The sequence below is a fragment of the Clytia hemisphaerica genome, unplaced genomic scaffold (genome assembly GCF_902728285.1).
Source record: "Clytia hemisphaerica strain Z4C2 unplaced genomic scaffold, Clytia hemisphaerica genome assembly, whole genome shotgun sequence".
NCBI lineage: Eukaryota > Metazoa > Cnidaria > Hydrozoa > Leptothecata > Clytiidae > Clytia > Clytia hemisphaerica.
The window spans coordinates 46956-66599 of NW_027104248.1; the positions used below are offsets into that span (position 1 = coordinate 46956).

Consider the following 19644-nt stretch of genomic DNA (forward strand, 5'->3'; position numbering starts at 1 on the left):
CATATTATTGTCAGCACTGAATTTTTTAGGAGTTCCTTTGTCTCTTTTGCAACGCGTACAAATATAATCATCGACTGAGTTACATCTGGAGGTACTTTTTACCGGCCAAGATTCAAAACATGTTTGACATTGAGTCATTGAGAACTTCATGGATTTCTGAAAATCTTTCATATCTTTACTAATGTTGGTATCATTTTCTGTTTCTTGCGATTTTGATTTCTTATCTTGTTTTTTAGAACAATGTCTTTCTTTACGTTGCTTTGAATCATAGCTTTCTTTTCGCTTTGTTGAATCATATTTTGCCTTTCGTTTTTCAGGGTTGTCAGATTTTTGATAATGTTCCTTCCGTTTTGTGGGGTCATATTTTGCCTTTTGTTTTTCAGGGTCATAAGAATTTTGATGTCTATCTTTACGTTTTTCAGGGTCATAAGAATTTTGATGTTGATCTTTACGTTTTTCAGGGTCATAAAAATTTTGATGTTGATCTTTACGTTTTTCAGGGTCATAAAAATTTTGATGTTGATCTTTACGTTTTTCAGGGTCATAAGAATTTTGATGTTGATCTTTACGCTTTAAAGGCTCATAAGAATTTTGATGTTCCTCTTTACGTTTTAAAGGCTCATAAGATTTTTGATGTCGCTCTTTACGTTTCAAAGGGTCATATTTTGCCTTTCTATTTTCACATTGTATCCTTTTGTCAATTGCCTTAAATAAATCATCAAGCTTTCCTTTTTTATTATTACTGTTACTACAAAGACCTTCATAGTTGACAAATTTTCTTTTTCGATTTGGGTATTCTTTTTCAATTTTGTCTGTCTGAATATTTTCCTTATTGACATTTTCTTTTAGATTAGGATTTGTTGTGATATTAGCAGTTGCATCATGTATGACAAAATCTACTTCCTCATCAGTTTTTCTATAAAAAGCAAAAAACCATCCTCCATCATTTTCTGAAAACATTGCATTTGAATTTTGATAAAATATTTTGTTAGGTTTCAAATCATCAATGTAAACCCATTTGTTTTCGATAAATACACCACATGCAAAATGAAAACCTCGATTTCTAACAACGGCTTGTAATTTATAGGTATTTCCTTTCACTATAATGTGATCCAAAAATCTACAACTGTTGTGAATCGTAGAACTAAATTCTATTAACAAATAACAAGGAAGGTCAACAGATTGATACTGGGCAGGAATATTGACAGAACATGTATTGCAGTAAACTTCTGTACTTGGATCAAGAGCGTTATTCACACAATCTGGCCAGTTGTTTGGGTCTATCGTAATCTCTGGATATAAAAGATCTGAAATAAGTGCAACAATGATACCTGTTTTAACTTGCCTCTCATTATCACAACCAGTACAAGTTGCTCGAACATCAAATCTTGTTTCAAAAAATCTTTTCTCTCCTTCTGATAATTTCCTGAAAAGGTTACTTGAAAAAAGCTCTGTAAACTGTGCATCACTATTTCTATTAGCAAACGTACCACAACTTTCAATAATTCTTGACCATATTGGTTCTCGAATTTCGTCCAGCAGTCTAAACGCATTACTTTTGACATCAGTGACATTATTTTCAATTGGAATTTCCATTGAACCACTTATATTAAGCAAATAAAAGAATTCACTTAATTCTTCAAAGGGGAGTTTGGCTTTAATCTCAGGAAGAAGTAGGCGATAACTTATCTCGAGAAAACAATCAACAGCGCAAGAATATGTATGACCACCACTTGTTCTGCTTGAATTTTGGAAATGGGCAACACTCAATGCTGTGTCTAAATCAATTAAAAAGTCATCCTCTTCCATTGCTGTGAAAAATTTTATGCAGAACGCAATTCAATTTCCCCTTTTATTTGAATGACTCCTCCCTTGGGACCTTGCTTTATAGTTTATACGTGTAATTCAGTTTCAATATAATTCCTTTACTTTAATTTCTTGTACTTTCAATCAGCTTGAGTTGCTTACTCAAACTGGGTTTGACAGTGTTTATCCCAGCTGGAGTTGCTTACTCACAGCTGTGGCAGTTGAACGTGCTTCGAACAAACTGTAAGCCGAAAAATATGTCAATCTGAATGTCTAATACAGGAGACAGATTGTATAATTTGACTGTCAGCAAATTCACTATTAAGTTTGCAAGTGTAACGGCTAAGCCTTTTCAGTTCAGTGTTTTTCTCATCATTTTTGGCATTCCCTCACATTTTGTTCAGGTTTTCTCTGTGTTTCTCATTTTTCTCAGTTTTTCAGTTTTTCTCATGTTTTCTGCATTTTCAGTGTTTTTCTGTTCTCAGTGTTCACCACTTTGGATTCTAATTTGTTTATTTATGTTAATTTATTCAAAATATGCATTTTTCCAATTTTGGTTTTGGTCAGTAATTTATACATTTTTATCATTTATCAACTTTGACCTATGACCTAGAATTTATCATTCTGTAAATTACACATTTTCTAGAATTTGCTATTTAAGCAAGGACTTTCATTTTCACATCAGTTCAACAAGAGATTTCATGGAGTGAACATCAAATTTCAAAAGTCCAACTTCAAACAAGACTTAGTCATACCTATAAACTTTTCTCTCATCAATATGAGTTTAGTTTACTAACTTTTATCACACCACTGCCTGGATTATTCCAGCCTCACACTTCAGGCAAGCTGGTAAGTTTTTTTTCAGCCATTTTGTTTTGTCGGCCATTTTGTTTTTTTCTTTCTTGATGCTTTGCATCATGAGGCATTAAGATTAGGCTAGGACTAGCTTACTTTATTTTCAACTAATACTATTCAATCAATTTCATCAATCAATATTCAAATTTATACATTCAAACAGGCTTATACTTTAGTTTTACTTTAGACTTAAGCTTTTTCCTTGTGATCAATATTTAGTATTTTTTCAATTTCAATTTTCAGTTTGAACATTATCATCACACATGTTACAAACACTTGTGACCGCTTCAAATTTATTCATCCCCACTCCGTGAATCCCTACATTCAAACAGCGTTGAAGTTGTTTGTCAACCGATCAACGTTTCATGTCAGATCGACCCAGAAGATCAAAAGCAAATATCAGATACGATATCTATGGTACTACCGGCAAGAAAGTCATAAAGCCAACATCTCCGGAAGTTACCCATCCGCTAGCCGAAGAAGCTTATCATCCGCCAATGGAAGAAGAAGCGATCAAACCCAGAGCTGATGGCATCATGGTGGAGACTGAATTAAAGAAGCTTCTCATTGAAGAGTCTACTTTTCGAGATGAGATCACCGATGCTATCCAAGAAAACTCACCAGATATTGTAAAGAACTCATTACGGCTGATCAACTCAAGCACCGAAAAAATCAAAGAGCTACGCCTTCAATATCGGTCCATCCACAAAACCATTGCTGCATTGATGGATCCCAAGGAATACCAAACAAATTATCAACCGTTCTACACAGACATCACACATCAAGTGGTAGTGTATTTGCAACAATTGAACATTCTCACTGAGGCTCATCATTCGGCAGAGGTCAATGCTGCCACTCAGATCTCAACCAACCAAGCTTGTCTTTTAATTGACGAAATTGATCGCACAATCACTTACCTCAACGCAAGCTGCACTTGTATTGCAACCCTCCTCAGTAATGAAGAACTCAAGCAGCGTAAATCACACATTGAGGAGCAATCCAAAGAGCTGAAGGAAATACCATCAAAACTTCGTGAACTACTCGGCCTTCGTCCAGATATGGAGAAATACAACAGTTTGAAGACAAAGTATGAAGCACTCATCAAATCGAGAGCAGCATACCACGTAAAGATTAATGATGAAGTCAAACTTAGAGAATTCGACAAGCTTGAATCGTTCAAGAAGAGCCGACTTAACATCAAACTGCCACAATTCACCGGGTATGATTCAAAAATTGACATTTATACTTTTATTGATGAGTTTGATAAACTTCACTCCGATTCTGTACCCAAGTCGCTTCAGCCAGAGTTTCTCAAGAACAATTACCTCGATAAACAAGCCTTGGCTATTGTTAAAAGTCTTGACAACATCAAAGACATATGGGATCGCCTGAAACAAATCTTCGGTGATAAGGAGGTACTTTTACAACACAAACTCCACGAACTCATGGAATTGACAAAGAATCCAAAGTTACTGAAAGATTCAATTAAAATCATAGACTCTCTGAGTAAAATAACTAATACAATGAGAGATCTCATGCAACTTGCTGCAAAACACAATATCGAAAATGAACTTTTTTATAGTAACGCATTTTCTCAAATCGTCAGCAATCTAGGAGATAGCAGAATGATGAGATGGCTGCAACTTTCGTGCCAATCTCCAGAAACTGGGAAGAGAAAATGGAAGCAAATGATTGATTTCCTTGAAACTGAAATGGCGGTGCATCAGCAAAAGGCTGCCATACAGATTGCGTCCAACCAAGCTCCAAAACAACCTTCCAAGAAACAACCATCATCCTTTGGGAATCACTCAAACACTGGTGGTCAATCCAACGGCCAATCTGGTCAACAATCAAATGGACAATCTGGTGGTCAATCAACTGGCCAATCTGGTCAACAATCAAATGGACAATCTGGTGGTCAATCAACTGGCCAATCAGGTCAACAATCAAATGGTCACCCTGGTTATCAATCAAATGGTCAGTCAGGTGCTCAAGCAAATGGTCAATCAATCACTGAATGTTTTGTGTGTGGTGCTACTGATCACGTGCAAACCAATGGTCCAAATGGGACCAAACTTGTCCAATACTTTGCATGCAAGAAGTTTGTGGACATGTCACCTGCTGATCGTTTTCAATTTCTTCTTACAAATGGTTTTTGCTTCCAATGTCTCTACCCTGGCGCAAACGTCAACCAAGGAAAACATCGAGATGGGAAGTGTCAACATCAGTTCGCTTGCAAAAACTCGTCACACAACAGATTCCCAAGAACGAAGCATGTTCTCGTGTGCGACGAGCACAAAAATGATCAACACAACAAAGACGTGCTTGAACACTACAAAGCAAGATGCATCCTGAAACAACCACTTCCTACGTATTCAAAGAACATCAGCATCTTCCATTCGATCTTCAAATCTCAGCTCATCAAACCTTCACCAACTGACGATCAACATGACGCAATTTTCATCCTTCAACCAATCAGGATTGAAAATTCCAACTTCACGATTTTCTACGATAACGGTTGTAGTGATTTTATCAGTCGTTATGAATCCGTGCAACGTCTTGGTCCATCAAGAGCAAAACAAGTCTACGATGGTACAATCCATATGAAAGGAATTGCTGGCATCTCAAGTCCAACGAATCATGGTATCTATGAAGTCAACTTACCTCTACGAATTGGGGGTAATGCACTGATGACTGGACCTTGTCTCGATCGAGTCACAAATACGTTTCCTATGTATCCACTCAATGGGGAAGTTTTCAACGACATCAAGACAGCTTTCATTACGAATGGAGGCAATGCATCAACACTTCCAACAGTTCCAGAGAAGGTCGGTGGTGATGTCGACTTCATCATTGGTATCAAATATCTACGTCATTTTCCAAAGCCCATCTTTCAAATGCTATCAGGTCTCACCATCTATGAGTCATCCTTCGAAAGTAACGATGGTTCCTTTGGTTTGATTGGAGGACCACATCAGGTATTCAATTTCATTCACCAAAATCAATCAACCAATTTTGTCACCAATCAACTCAGACTCTACTCCTTTGGATATCACGTCAATCCAGATGTCCGTCTTCTAGGCTACAACAATCATTTTGGAGATGTCCAAGACGATACAACAAATCCAATGCACTTCTTCAACTCTGTTGAGGAAGCCGGAAGCTCAATCACTTATCGATGTACCAAATGCAGAGATTGTTCAACCTGCAAAGAATCACCCAACGACATATGTAGCATCAAAGAGGAGGCAGAGCAAGAGATTATCAACAACTCTGTCAAAGTCAACATCAAGGAGAGAAGTTCAACAGCAACCCTTCCTCTCATTGCCAGCACAGATCGTCTTCAACCAAATCGTGGCATCGCTCTTCAAGTCTTCAATCAACAGCTCAAACGTCTGGAGAAAAACCCTGATGACAAAGCTGACATCATCAAATCTGAAGAGAAACTTCAATCATTAGGGTATGTTGATTATGTAAAAAACCTTTCTCAAGCAGACCAAGACCTTCTTCATCAATCTAATATCCAGAACTTCATCCCATGGAGAGCAGTCTGGAAAGAAAACTCTGTATCAATACCTTGTCGCGTTGTTTTTGATGCTTCGATGCCAACCAAGAGCGGTTTTTCCCTAAATGACATCATCGCTAAGGGGAGAAACAATATGAACAAGCTTCTCAACATCTTCCTTCGGTGGAGGGGATACAGATTCGGATTCCACACAGATGTGCAAAAGATGTACAACTCGGTCAAGCTAGACAAATCACACTGGGTTCTGCAACGATATCTCTGGAACGAAACACTTGATTCTACCAAACCACCAGAACAAAAAGTTATCAAAACTTTAATCTACGGTGTCAAATCATCAGGCAACCAGGCAGAACGATGCTTACGGGAGACAGCCAAGCAATTCCAAAATGATCACCCTGACATCTACAGAATCGTATCAGAGGACGTTTATGTGGATGATTGCTTATCAGGCGATCAGACTCTTCCCAAGGTCATCAACACTGCAGATCGACTCGAAACTGTTGTAAACAATGGTGGCTTTACACTCAAAGGTTTCACATTCTCTCGCCAAGATCCAATCAAAAAGCTTTCCAAGGACAGTCATTCTGTATCAGTTGCTGGACTCAAGTGGTACCCAAAAGAAGACACCCTATCAATTGATGTTCAGGATCTGAATTTCGCGAAAAAGTATCGTGGTCGAAAACCAACTTCAATCTCTGACATCCCAACCAATCTAACACGCCGACAATGCTCATCCAAACTTGGAGAATTATACGACATCTCAGGCATCGTCACACCTTTCATTGCAACAATGAAGATGGATATGCATCAAATCGTCAAACACAAATTTGAATGGGATGATACCTTACCGGACAACCTCCGAAACATGTGGGTATCACACTTCGAAATGATGAAAGAGATAAAGACCATCAAATATAAACGCGCTATTGTACCAGAAGAGGCCGTTAATCTCAACATCGAAACTCTTGACTTTGGCGACGCCAGTGAATATTTGGCATGTTCAGCAATTTATGTCCGATTCAAACTCAAAGATGAAACATACTCATGCCAACTCATCTTCGCAAGATCGAAAGTCTTAGAGGAAACAACCCAACCAAGAGGAGAGCTCCTGGCAGCCCTTCTCAACAGTCATACTGGCCAAACAGTCAAGTCAGCATTTGGAGACCGTCATAAATCGTCAATCAAATTCACCGACTCTCAAATCGCTCTATACTGGATCTGCAACCCAAACCTTGATCTGATGAAGTGGACAAGAAACAGAGTCATCCAAATTCTACGCTTCACTGACCGATCTCAATGGTTCTATGTCAAATCAGAAGACATGATTGCCGACATCGGAACTCGCAGATGCTCATCTGTCAACACCATCAATAAAGAATCAGACTGGATCAATGGATACAGTTGGATGAAGTTATCTTCTACACTGTTTCCATCCCTATCAAAGGACAAGATTCAACTCAGTGCTCAAGAACGTCAATTGGCTTATAAAGAATGCAAGCCAGAAGCGAAGTCATTCTTTTCATCTTCAATCATCATAGCAGATGAGGTCGCTAAACGATACAAGCTTTCAAATTATCTCGTTGATCCAAACGCCAGGAAATTTTCTTCTATTGTACGTATCTTGGTTATCATTAGAAAATTCATCAAAACTCATCTCAAAATCTCATCACTTCGCCCGAAACATCTTCAAACAAAGATTCAAGAGGATGACTTAGAAGAAGCAAGGAATTACCTCTTCAGAAAGGCAACGTTGGAAGTCAACACCTTTGTACCTACAAACAAGGTGAAGAAAATCTCGGAAATGAAAGATGGAATCTTGTACTATACAGGACGAATTCTTCCAACAGATAACGTCACGATTCTTGGCAATGCAACAAATGTCATGAAGGATCTGGGAGCACTTCACTTTCATGTACCAATCATCGATCGACATTCACCCCTGGCATATGCCATTGTAAACGACATCCATTGGAATCATCCGACAGCCAGCCACACAGGAGTCGAAACCACTTGGAGATATATCCTTCAAGTAGCATACATCATTGAAGGAAGATACCTCGTGAAACAGATTCGATCCTTATGTGCCAAATGTCGATTCTTGATGAAACAACAACTTGATGTATCTATGGGGCCCACGTCACTAGACAGTCTCAACATCGCTCCAGCCTTCTATTGCTCCCAAACCGACTTGGCTGGTCCATTTTTATCCTACTCGAATCATCACAAACGAACAACAGTAAAAATCTGGTTAATCGTTTTCTGTTGCGCAACCACGACTGCCGTAAAGATCAAGCTGATGGAAGATTACACAACGACATCCTTTGTGCAAGCATTCACACGTTTGGCATGTGAAGTTGGCTACCCAAAGAAATTACTTGTTGATGAAGGGAGTCAGCTTCTCAAGGGATGTAAGTCAATGCAACTCAACTTCCAAGACATCAAGGCCAAGATTGAGGCAAAATCATCTATCGAGTTCAGCACCTGCCCAGTTGGTGGACACAATTTCCATGGTCGAGTCGAAAGAAAGATTAGAGAAATTCGAAAATCATTGGAGAAATCTGTCCACCTTGAAAGACTCTCCATGATGCAATGGGAAACCCTTGCATCATCCATCTCCAACTCAATAAACAATCTACCTTTGGCAATAAAAAACAAAGGTGATTTTGAATTCGCAGACCTCATCACTCCGAACAGACTCATTCTCGGGAGGAACAATGACCGCTGTCCAACCGAACCTCTGTCAATATCAGATGATTCTGATAAAATCATCCGTTCCAATGGGAAAATCTTCAATGCGTGGTTTGAGTGTTGGTTAACCTCGCATGTACCATCATTGATGCACCAACCTAAATGGTTTAACACCGATCGTGATCTACAAACAGGTGACGTTGTTTTGTTCACCAAACAGGATTCTGCCATCGCTTCAACCTATCAATATGGTCGTATCAAATCAGTAAATCGTGGTCGTGATAATGCCATCCGTGATGTTGTGGTTGAATATCAGAATAGTAATGAGAATACAAAGCGTTTAACGACACGTGCTGTGAGGACTTTGATTTTGATATTGGGGACTGATGAGATTGATTTATCAAAGGAATTGTTCAAATTGAAATGATTTGCAGAATTTGCAATTCAAATGAATCTTCAAATCCTAAATGTGATTTGATGTTTTATGGAAAAATTCAAAAATCAAATAAAAATTATTAAAATTTAACATAATTCAAGAAAAATTTATTTAATACATTTATTTCAATTAGTATATTTTCAAGTATTTTCAATATTCATATAATTTCTATTAGTATTTTTCATATCTGTTGGGGGAGTGTAACGGCTAAGCCTTTTCAGTTCAGTGTTTTTCTCATCATTTTTGGCATTCCCTCACATTTTGTTCAGGTTTTCTCTGTGTTTCTCATTTTTCTCAGTTTTTCAGTTTTTCTCATGTTTTCTGCATTTTCAGTGTTTTTCTGTTCTCAGTGTTCACCACTTTGGATTCTAATTTGTTTATTTATGTTAATTTATTCAAAATATGCATTTTTCCAATTTTGGTTTTGGTCAGTAATTTATACATTTTTATCATTTATCAACTTTGACCTATGACCTAGAATTTATCATTCTGTAAATTACACATTTTCTAGAATTTGCTATTTAAGCAAGGACTTTCATTTTCACATCAGTTCAACAAGAGATTTCATGGAGTGAACATCAAATTTCAAAAGTCCAACTTCAAACAAGACTTAGTCATACCTATAAACTTTTCTCTCATCAATATGAGTTTAGTTTACTAACTTTTATCACACCACTGCCTGGATTATTCCAGCCTCACACTTCAGGCAAGCTGGTAAGTTTTTTTCAGCCATTTTGTTTTGTCGGCCATTTTGTTTTTTTCTTTCTTGATGCTTTGCATCATGAGGCATTAAGATTAGGCTAGGACTAGCTTACTTTATTTTCAACAAATACTATTCAATCAATTTCATCAATCAATATTCAAATTTATACATTCAAACAGGCTTATGCTTTAGTTTTACTTTAGACTTAAGCTTTTTCCTTGTGATCAATATTTAGTATTTTTTCAATTTCAATTTTCAGTTTGAACATTATCATCACACATGTTACAAACACTTGTGACCGCTTCAAATTTATTCATCCCCACTCCGTGAATCCCTACAGCAAGTATGTATTCCAGTTTAATCCCAAAGTCAAAAGTTAATGCGTTTTGACTGCAGGAGAATGTCTGAGACTGAGTAGAGTTTTAAAACTTCCACATTCAAAATTATCTGGTACTCGATGTAGAAATTTTCTTCCGACACGCTAAAGCTCTGAAGGTCGGGAAAATTATAAACATCTGGAACCTTTGGATTACGGAATTTCTCCTGACCGCGTTCGTAAAATTTAGAAAGAGTCTGGGGACGGTAAAAAGTTACTAGTGCCCCGAACTAAGAGTACACACGCAAAAAAAATTTCCCGTGCGATTTCTAAATAGTGCTCCGAACTGAAAAATGTAAACAAAGCAGGACGGGAACTAAAAATTTATTGAGAGTGGCTCTAAATCCAAACCCAATTACAGTTCAATTTATAGCAATAAAATGCGAATTCTTTGCTGCTACTAGAATAAATAAGTTTGTCTCCTCACATCGAATGACAATTTCACCTATTCAAGATCTTTTACTGCCTAAAAAAAGTAAACAAGCAATGTCACGAACCAAACAATTAGAAGAGAGTGGCCATGAGCCAAATTTCCCTCAATCTAGTCCAATTTATACAGCAATATGTGAACTTTTTGCTATTTCCAAAATCACTAAGCTTGCCTCAACACACCAAATGGAAATTACACCTGCACTAGATCTTTCACTACCTGAAATATGCATGTCAGCCTCTAAAAATAGAGTTTGGCGAAACAGGGAAAGATGGTCCTATTACCAAAAAATAAAAGCTTTTTCCCCAAGATACTGATACAATATATGGGAACCTCCCTCCAACTTTGTTATTGGTGAAGGAGGATTCTGGCTTTTCTAAATAAACAACACACAGGTCATGATCAACAAGTTTGTTGATGTCGGTTGGGGTTGGGCGGTCCGCTGCTCTGCATGGAGGGCGGTCGACAGGCTCTAAAGGTCTAAATTGGAATGCAGCAGTTTAAAATTCCAGCATAAAAATTATTGGTAAAACTAAACAAAACATACCTGATATGCTTTCTTTGATTTGACCTTTGAAAATATAACCAGTCAATAGTAGGGGGAATTTTGTTCGATTTTTTGGAATCGCTTGACTGTTTTGTTAGAAGCACTTATTATACATTTTTGGAAAGCTAAGGGGTAGGGGAATCGAAATTACTATGTTTCCAATTTTTTTTCGGACACTTTGGTGTGATTTTCGGACAAATATGACGGTCTCAGGCAAAAATCATAGGGTTAAAAATTAATGAAAAATTTAGCTCGAGAAAACGGAGACCTGTTGTATATTTTTGGAAAGCTCTCAAAAAATTAGGATTAGAGATATATTGCAAGTATAGGTGATTTCTGTACCTAACTCGAGTTATTAACCCTTGAAAACCGTGTTTTTCAGCCAGAAACAGCTATTTTGTCCAGTTTTTGCGCTTTTTGAAGCTCAATATCTCGAGTTAGGTACTGAAATCACCTATACTTGCAATATATCTCTAATCCTAATTTTTTGAGAGCTTTTCAAAAATATACAACAGGTCTCCGTTTTCTCGAGCTAAAATTTTCATTAATTTTTAGCCCTATGATTTTTGCCTGAGACCGTCATATTTGTCCGAAAATCACACAAAGTGTCCGAAAAAAAATTGGAAACATAGTAATTTCGATTCCCCTACCCCTTAGCTTTCCAAAAATGTATAACAAGTGCTTCTAACAAAACAGTCGAGCGATTTTACAAAATGCCCTCTACTACAACCACCAAAAACAAATACAGTAAATAACAAAAGATAATAATCATGCAATGTCAAGCATTTTTAACTTGGTGCACTTACTAAGAAATTACACTAGGTACTAAATATAATACTGAAAAAGTAATGAAACTGTCAAGTTTCAATAAATCCACCAAAATAAACCAAAAACAGCCAACAATCGAAGGTTTGAATATTTCTCAAGCCTTCTCAGGCAGCAGAGATTTTCATGCTAAATTCAGTCGGGTGCAACTGATAGTCAAGCAAAAAGTGTAAGGACGGCTAGACACGACTGTGGTGCGGTACATCAAACGATGACTACTATAGGTCTCCGATGGTATATTGGTCCGCTCCTTTAGAGCTTTAGCGTGGGCGGCCGCCAATACGCCATCGGAATATCAGATAACATTCAAAAGAGAAAATTCTATATAAGCGGATAAAAATAAATAAAATCCACGGCTAAAAGCACGGTAAAATGCCCGCGGCGTCTGCCGTAAACAACAAAAGGTTTGCAGGCTAAAGACCACAGGCCCGCTAGTCTAGGGAAAACCGAGCAGTAACCGACCGAACATTTACGGAATAGGCTAACTACGGATATGCTTACGCGACAACAACAACAACAACAACAAAACAATTCGCAAAATTTTGAGATTCCAGTCCAATATTACTTGCGTGAAGCTATGAAAGCCACCTCCGCTCGCTGCGCTCGCTATGGTGGCAATAATAATTGATGTCCTCAAAAGATTTCAAAGTGCTTTAAATCTCAGATAACATCAAGCAACACAAGTCCCTAAGAATTTCAAAATTCCATTTATGTAATTGCCAGTATTTACAGGATTATTCATAAAATGACTGTAGGTTCAAAGCTACGGATCATGGAATATATCCAAGCTGAACCCGAGTGAGAACGACAATGCTGGAACTTTAATTTTTGTTAGGTGGACTTTAAATGGATTTTAGTATTATACTAGCGGTCACCCGGCGTCGCACCGCCAAGTAGAGTGTTGTTGAACACATCAAAAGACCTGATTATATAATTATTATTTTAAGCGCTGATCAAATATTTCAAATGAAAGAATGATAAAAAGGAGAATATTTCACAGTAAGAAAACCAAAGAAAATTTTATATATTTTCAAAATGAGATCAAAATGATATTTTGCATTATACTTTCATATATAAAATATTGTAAAAAATGTAAAAATTTGAAGTAACTTTTGGAGTTTTTTGAAATACTGTACGTGCTAAAAAGTAAAAATCTTTTAAAACAGGGAAGTAATTTCATATTTTCCGACAAAATGCAAAAAAAAAATTCCCCTAACAGAAGCCGTTTTATGATTTCCAAAAGCATGCTGCAAAAGCAAAAAATGTCACATACAGTTGACGCTCTCTAATTCGATCTTCAAGGGGAATTGGATTTTCATCGAATAAGGTAGCTTATCGAATAAGGGAGCGTCGTTTATGAGAGTTTCTTGTTGACGGGGAATTTAAATTTCATCGAATAAGGGAGCCTATCTAATAGTAGAACGTCGAATTAGAGAGCGTCAACTGTACTTGGAAACAGTCAAAATTTCCAAAAAAATGTCAGAAAAAAAAAAATTGTCATTCCAGAAAATCACTTGAGTTTTCTTCATTTTTTAAATGCATGTGGAAGAAAATGTCAACCTCACGACAAAAGTTTTCCACGTTTTGAATGTACGTGTAAGAAAATCTCCAAATTTATCACAAAAGTTTCCACGTTTTGAATGTACATACCGTCAACTGCTTTAACTTGGGATGATTGGTCGAAACATGGGACTGTTTGATATCTGGTCTGTATTTTCACTTACTTGTTAAATCTCTTTGACAACAAATTTGTTTCACCAAGTTTATCAATCATACTTCCTTTCATAACATGTCACGATAACTTTCATTGATAGCGCCGATTGGAGAATTAGAGAGCGCCCCCCGCCGAACCGCCTATCGCCCGATGGGATTATCAAATAACGCGTTTGTAACTTGCCGCGCGAGTGACGTCAAACGCTCCATCGTTTTGCCACTAATTTGTTCATGTTCGATCTAGACACTCGCGTGTATTCCACTACGGATTTTTTTCATATTTCGATTTAAAAGCCTACGCAGTGTGAAAGAGAAATCGTGTTTTTTTTTTAATACGCCGTTCATTAACTCAAATCAAATGACTTTGGAGGTTCGGTAAAATGGTGGCCAAATTGCCGTCCCATGTTTTGTCAGCTAGTCCCAAGTTGGAGCAGTTGACGGTAAGAAAATCTCCAAATTCACGACAAAAGTTTCCATGATCAAAACACACGTTGCAAAAGATCTCTAAATTCACAACTAAAGTTTTCCACGTTTTAAAATGCACACGGGGAAGAAAATCTCCAAGTTCAAGAAAAATTTTAATTGTACATGTGAGGTGATTTCAAATTATTCACATCCATATTCAATGCAATAAACCCTTTAAGAAGTATAACATAACATTCTTCATATTGGGGCCGTGGTGTTCCGGATCCGGTTATCAGCTTTGAAATTTATAACCGCAACGAGTTTTCACTCACTGTCACTAACCAGCAGTTAATTCATTGTTGTAGATAAAAACACCAAGGGAAATTCAATCATTAACCAGTCAATTTTGCTCCATGTTTAAATTTTTAGCTAAAATCAGTTCATCAACCATTCCCATTGTTGCATTGTGTCGCGGCATTGGCCATTGCATTCGTGTTGGGTGCAAACTTTTTTCATATTGCAAGTATGTAATTTTTCAGGTATAACATTGTCAGATTTATTCACAGTCACTTGCCTTTGTACGATTTATGTAAATATACAAACAAAATTGAAGTTAGTTTGTTGTGAAAGTTGATAAAATGTCCTGTTTTTCCAAGACCATCAAGAGATTGTATATCTCTCATTCCAGCTAATTCCAAACCAACAGAATGTAAACGAAAGATCAAATCCAGAAAGGAATATTAAGAAAAGTTCATTATCGACCATTCCTTGTGACAATCGTACAAAAATCATGATCCAATTCAACTCTTCAAAGCATAAAATGGATAAAAACCAAAGAAAAGTAGCGAAAGAGCAAAAGTTGTTGTCTATTTTCTGCCATCTTTGTTTTGACAGTTAGAAACAAAGCAGTATGGTCCGATCAACAATACGCTTCTGAAACGCCCGACGTTGCCCGATCGACAAGGAGAATAGAGCAGCCGTACGGGTATTTATCACAGACGTTTTTCGAAAAAATGACGTCTTCCGCCTCGAAAAAAGAACATTCTACTGTTTTTACCGCCGGAGCTTGATTTAAAAAGAGACTCATGTACAAACTCACGAAATTGACCAAAACCGGCGTTAGACTTGAAGAAGGAGAAGGAGAAAAATTACCGTTTTAACAAATATTTCCTATATAGATAGGAAATATTTAACTATATAGATAGGAAATATTTAATAATGGAGTTTAAATTGATATCCATTCCAACGCTGCAGTGTTACTATGTTAGATACGCAGTTTTGAAGACAATTTTAACTCCTCATATTTTTCTGTGCGTCAGCCACTGTATTTTTGATCTTAAAATATCCCTCTACAACAAATTCTAGTAGATTTATTTCGGTTAGGACGTAATTACAGTTTTATAATTAAACCCTATTACGTTATTTGGCAATCTTACAAGTTTGACACGCGTTTACATGCGTTACCGCTATAATAAGAATCATTTTATCAGAACACATTGGCTTAACTTCGAAACCACACGAACAGAGTAGACAAGTCTCCCAGCTATATCGAAAGTGACGGGCTCAAAAGTATAATGGCTTAGGAGGAAGAGAAAATTTCGACTTTTAGCTTCTCGGCTCTGCTATGCCTTAAAATGGCTTTTTGCCAGACTGACTTTGCCTTTGAGCTTTTGAGTAAAAACTGAGGTCTGAGTTTTTTTATTAAAAGATTACCATTCTTCTTTACAAAAAAGGATGGCGAGGTTTTGGCGATGTGAAAAAAGCACCAAAAAGAAGTAATAATGACCCTTCTCGGAGCTTTGTCCCCTGCAACCATGATTACTAGTCTTACTCTAGTTTAATGGATATTTTGAGAACAATAATCGAAAATTCTAAATAAAACACCCTGACCTACATGATCACTCCACGTTTGTTTTAAAATAAATGAACCTCGGGACCTCAGCGACCCCAGCCTAGAATGTAACGTTCGCAGATGCCTGGTTAGTAAAATTTGTCATAAGGCTCTCCCAACACTTCAGTTCAAGGTTGATTAAGAAGGTATGAAATTGTTTACTCTTCACAACGAAATGAATGGCCTTTACCAGTTTGAATGCTTTTTCTACCGAAGGAAAATCGAATATCCTCCGATAAAAACAATTTGATGCAATCTCATTAAAAATCTAATGCTAATGCAGATCTACTTGAAATCTTAGGAAGATTAAACGATTTTTATCAAGAAGTTCATAAAGTGTTTATAGAACGGAAAGGATTTGAATTAAGATTAAGAAATCGGAACGATTGACGTCACCTAAGCTTTCTTATAAACTTTATCTATGGGTTGAAAATCAAGAGTTCCTTCTTGCAAACTTTGAATCTTTGTCATGAATTCGATTCGGACATTTTGACACAACTTGATATAGAATATGCGACTAATCTTGTCATTCTGACTTTACCCTTAGCGTTCTGGTATTTGCATTCTAGAGAGTTGTTAAAAAGAGAACTTAAACTTAAACTTAAACCGGTCTGATCGATGAATTTTGTGGACTTTTTGTCATTCATCGATAGATTACGTTAAAGGAAGAAATTTTGGCGGAAATTTAATTCGGCAGATTGTCAAAAAATTTAATTTGGCAGATGATAGACTGGAGTCGTTTATAATACGTGTAATACAGTAGTATAGGCGTTATGTAATAATACAATTATTGTTACAGGATTTAGTTTGTATAAACTAGATTGTTCCCTCCATTACTTTTTGCTTTATTTCTACTGTGTCTGAATAAGTATTATCTAGCTTGCTAGACTAAGGCAGTATTTTTGGGCAAAAAACGCGGAAAAAACGTTATTGAATGAGAAAAAGCCTGCAAAGGCTTGAAATTGCACACATCAGGGGGGTAAATACAATAATTTAGATTTAGCTGGAATTAATTTGGCGGATGACAAAAAAAAGATAAATCTTGAGGAGAACTTGACCCAAATAAGTTCCTGCCGAATTTTTTTAGCCAGTGGGCCGGATAATGGCAGGGAAAATTAAAGTATTTCGATGAGAATTTAGGTAATTGAGTTGTGAGAGTCTCAATTCATTCTCAATTCAGTCAATCAGCCCCGACGAACAGTTGACTTAGTTGCTTTTTTTACTTATTTACAGACCAATCCAAAACAGTATATAGTACTTTGTGTTGAATTTGGATCTTTTTGGACGTTTTTGATGTGTTTGAGCCTAACTCGATTCTACTTTGTCTGAATCTTCACACAGGATATACACACACTTGTGCTAAATTTAGGAGCTACTTCCTGACTCCAGGATTGAAATCATCTGTTTGTTTTAACAACCACAATAACACCCAAGACCCCTCACTGATGTTACTAATTATGGAAAAAAAGATAATTATTTTTAGATCTTGCTTTAGTATAATTAGGTTTCATTCATTGAATGGATTTTTCTTTGAAAGCTTGTTGTGGTATTGATTTGTTTGTAATCGGAAGTATGTAGGCTTACTACTGAATGCTGTGGGACGTTCTTTTAAATCCGTTAATAAGTCAACGAAGAGCCTCGTGTTATTACCTAGGGAAAAACTATGGATCTTGACCAATACTGAGGAGGCTAGTAGAAGAAATTTGAATTTTGATAGTTGTTCTAGCCAAAACGGCCCAAATTTTGACCGTTTTTAGCATATTTAGCTGGCGATTGAACAAAACCTACCTACCCGTTCGGCAAAAGTTTGGACTTCATGTATTCTTTCCTCCCTAATTCTCCTGTCAACTTCTGACTGAACTTTGCTCTCTGTTGATTTTGATGGCGCTGAGTCCAGTGAAGTAAACTAGAGGATATCGCCATCTTGAATTTTTTTTCACTTTCGTTTTCAAAAATCATAAGAAAACAACAAATCAATAAAATATATTCTAAAATCCCAACAAAGTTTTTGAAACTATAATAAAAGCCTGTAAATACCTCAAAAATTTGAAAGAAATTATTCTATTGGTCATTGTTTTCTGTTTGTTTTTTCTCCAAAAAGGGACTGGATCTAGTGGCATGTATTTGATACCACCTCAAGCATAGCCAAAATATGGAGTCTGCCAAATTACGCAGGGCCACTTATCAGCGCCATTCATTCTATAAAAAAGCTTTAAGTGGACCTGGGGCTAGTCATTGTGCAGCCTGTGTCGTGTGATTCTTTCTTCCCCGGTCTGCTCTGTTTGGTTGCAACAACACAAGCATTGGAGAAATTTCATCGTTGTATCGATGTCATTGAAGCAATTTCATCGTTGTATCAATGGCATTGAAGCAATTTCATCATTGTATCGATGGCATTGACCAGTCAACCTCTCATTCTTCTTTCCCTAATTTTGGAGGAGGTAACTATAGGTTGGGAGTCATTAGGTTTGTGAAATGATTTCTCCAAGAGACGTTGAATGTTTATATATATGCGTTTTCTCCGTCTTTGATGGCTGATTTTTTTAAGTGGAAGTGGTGTTGAGTATTATGACATCGAGCCCCCTTCGACTTTTTACCTGCCCGCAAGGACAAAATTCCCTCCCAGCTTTTCTACATCCTGCCCGGCTAATATTTTTATGAATAACCCGTCTTTGATTCAAATAACTGATAATTTGTTGCAAAATCTAAAATGGCACCCTTCCATTCAAGTCAGTTACGAGCTTCTAACTCCTCTAGAACCGGTGATTCCATCGAAAATTTGACTTTCAGATGCTCCAGTAGTTTAAGTTTTACTTCAAATGCCTATAAATCATATCAAACGACGCAGATTTTAAAAATGTATTGAAAATTAAAGCTTTTATGTATCAAAAGTGTTGCCCATCTGAATTTAATACACACTACTACGAGTGTATTGTGTCAAAGATAATTATAATAGAACTAGCCGTCCCGGCGTCGTCCGAGACGACTCTTTACCGTGATAAATAAGCAGCTTCGCTCGCCGTCATTATTTATAAACTAAATGTATTTCCCTTTCTAACTTAAGGGAAATATGTAAATGATTTGTTGTATTTTCCAAGGAAAATGAACAACTATATTTTCTTGTATATATTGAATGGAACATTGATTAAAACATTTTCCTGTATTTTCAAAGGAAAAATACCGTGAAAAATTTCACCTTTCTTGTATTTGGTAATGGAAAAAATCTAAAGCAGTCTAAAGCAAATTTTTGTATTTTTCAAGGAAAATCGACCAAAACAATTTCTTGTATTTTTCAAGGAAAAAATTCAATAAGATAATTTAATGGTTTAAGAAAACAATCTAAAGTTTTTGCTACTTTTACCCAGCTGATTTTTCAAGAAAAGTAAAAATTGTAGAGTTATGTATTTTGAAAGCAAGTCCAATTGAAACTGCAATTAAAATAA

The 19644-nt window shown here is 36.7% G+C and overlaps 1 protein-coding gene and 1 long non-coding RNA gene across 2 annotated transcripts; both read left to right on the forward strand.

The window, feature by feature from the left end:
* Window positions 1-2339: 2339 nt before the first annotated feature.
* Window positions 2340-9302, forward strand: LOC136816507 (uncharacterized). Its single transcript, XM_067072848.1, has 2 exons — window positions 2340-2655; window positions 2905-9302. Exon 2 carries the CDS (start codon window positions 3027-3029, stop codon window positions 9300-9302), a length of 6276 nt encoding a protein of 2091 aa, XP_066928949.1. The 5' UTR covers window positions 2340-2655; window positions 2905-3026.
* Window positions 9303-9939: 637 nt separating this feature from the next.
* On the forward strand, window positions 9940-10303 carry LOC136816523 (uncharacterized). Its single transcript, XR_010847934.1, has 2 exons — window positions 9940-10025; window positions 10274-10303. It is a non-coding gene; the product is annotated as an uncharacterized lncRNA (long non-coding RNA).
* The last annotated feature ends 9341 nt before the right edge of the window (window positions 10304-19644 follow it).